The sequence below is a fragment of the Lipotes vexillifer genome, unplaced genomic scaffold (assembly GCF_000442215.2).
Source record: "Lipotes vexillifer unplaced genomic scaffold, Lipotes_vexillifer_v1.1 scaffold236, whole genome shotgun sequence".
In the NCBI taxonomy this organism is placed as follows: domain Eukaryota; kingdom Metazoa; phylum Chordata; class Mammalia; order Artiodactyla; family Lipotidae; genus Lipotes; species Lipotes vexillifer.
Window position 1 is genome coordinate 709,933 of NW_006773295.1, and position 1,582 is coordinate 711,514.

Below are 1,582 nucleotides of genomic sequence, written 5' to 3' on the forward strand. Positions count from 1 at the left end.
GTGAGAGGGGGGACAAGAGCTGGAGGGGCAGCAAATGGGTCCTACCTGAGACTTGAGCATCATCAGACCCTGCAAAGCCCAGGTTAAGCAGATACCACCTGGCTTCTGTTCTGAGAACTGAACATCCTGTGGCTGCTTCACCAGGGTCATCCTGGTCCCACTCTAGGGTACTGGGAGTGGGTGAAGCCCCCATAGAGTGGAGCCTTTCCTTCCAGCAGTGTCCTTCCACGCCGTTCTGGCTCTGGGCTTTGTAGTGGTGGTGTCATGCATAGCGTGCTTTCATCCTCCTTGGGTCTTGAGTTTACTTCCTTCACCTCTCTCGTCATCGGTTCCAAAGTTGTACCCCGTGGACACTGAACCCCGCCAGCATTTCTGGACGTTCCGGCGGTTCTGGGTCATTTGGAAACGTCCGGGCATGTTAAAGGGGACTGCCGGCGCCACCAAGGTCTGGGCATCTTCGGGGCCCTTCGCCAAGCCCCTTCCCTCGCGCTCCCGGCGCTCCCGGCTACGCGCCGCAGCGCCCCCTCAGCCGCCAGGGGCCGCCGGGAAGCGGGGCTCCTCGAGCGCGGGGCGGGGCAAGGGGCGGGGCGCGGCGGTACCTGGGCCGCCGGGGAGCCGGGGGTGGGCTCTTCTGGGACAGCCGGCGGCCCCCCCAGATTCGCACCGCCAGCCGCCGGGGAGCTCGGGGCTCCAGGCGTAGAGGCTGCGCTGTCACATGGGCGGCGGCGACGGGGCCGCATTTAAGCGGCCGGGGGACGGCGCCCGCCTCCAGCGCGTCCTCGGGCTCGGCTCCCGCCGGGCGCCCCGCTCTCTGCCCGCCGGGGGCCCAGCGCCGCGCCGCACCGCGCCGCCCCCGCCGGGCCATGCGAGCGCGGGCCCCGCCGCGATGAGCTCGCACATCGCTAAAAGCGAGTCCAAGACGTCGCTGCTGAAGGCGGCGGCGGCGAGCGGGGGCAGCCGGGCTCCCCGCCACGGCCCTGCCCGGGAGCCAGTGCTGTCCAGCCGCCGGCTGCCCGGCCCCTGCCCGGGCACGCCGCCGCCGTCCGGGGACCCCAGTTCGCGGAGGCCCCTGTGCCGGCCGGCGCCGCGAGAGGAGGGCGCGAGGGGGAGCCGGCGCGGGCTCCCCCAGGCGCACTGCAGGCCCCGGGAGGCGCCGCCGGCCGCGGCGTCCCGACCTTCGCCGCCGTCGCCGCTGCCGCCGGCCCGCGGGCGGGATGGGGAGGAACGGGGGCTGTCCCCGGCGCTCGGCCTCCGGGGCTCTCTGCGAGCCCCGGGTCGCGGGGACTCAGCTCCAGCCGCCGCGTCCGAGGCAGACCCGTTCCTCCACCAGCTGCGCCCCATGCTCAGCTCCGCCTTCGGCCAGGTAAGGGCCGCGCCTCCCGCCCGCTCCCTGGAGAGGCGCTCGGGACCCTGCCGCGGCTGCGCGCCCACAGCCCTCCTCCCGCTGCCCGCGGGTCCCCGGGTCACGATCCTCTGGTCCTCCCGCTGCCCGGCGCCCTAGCCCGCGCGCCTCCTCCCCCGTGCCTGATTCAGCACCCCGTGCGCTGTCCACGCTCCGGGCGTCTTCAGGACGAGCCCCCCC

At 73.3% G+C, this 1,582-nt stretch overlaps 1 protein-coding gene across 1 annotated transcript in view; it reads left to right on the forward strand.

The window, feature by feature from the left end:
- Nucleotides 1-649: 649 nt before the first annotated feature.
- The window catches only part of CABP1 (calcium binding protein 1), a 22,968-nt gene continuing 22,035 nt past the window's right edge, over nucleotides 650-1,582 (forward strand). The window contains exon 1 of the mRNA XM_007448195.1: nucleotides 650-1,363. Within this exon, the coding sequence (XP_007448257.1) occupies nucleotides 716-1,363 (648 nt within the window). The 5' untranslated portion in view covers nucleotides 650-715. The remainder of the gene's footprint in view (nucleotides 1,364-1,582) is intronic.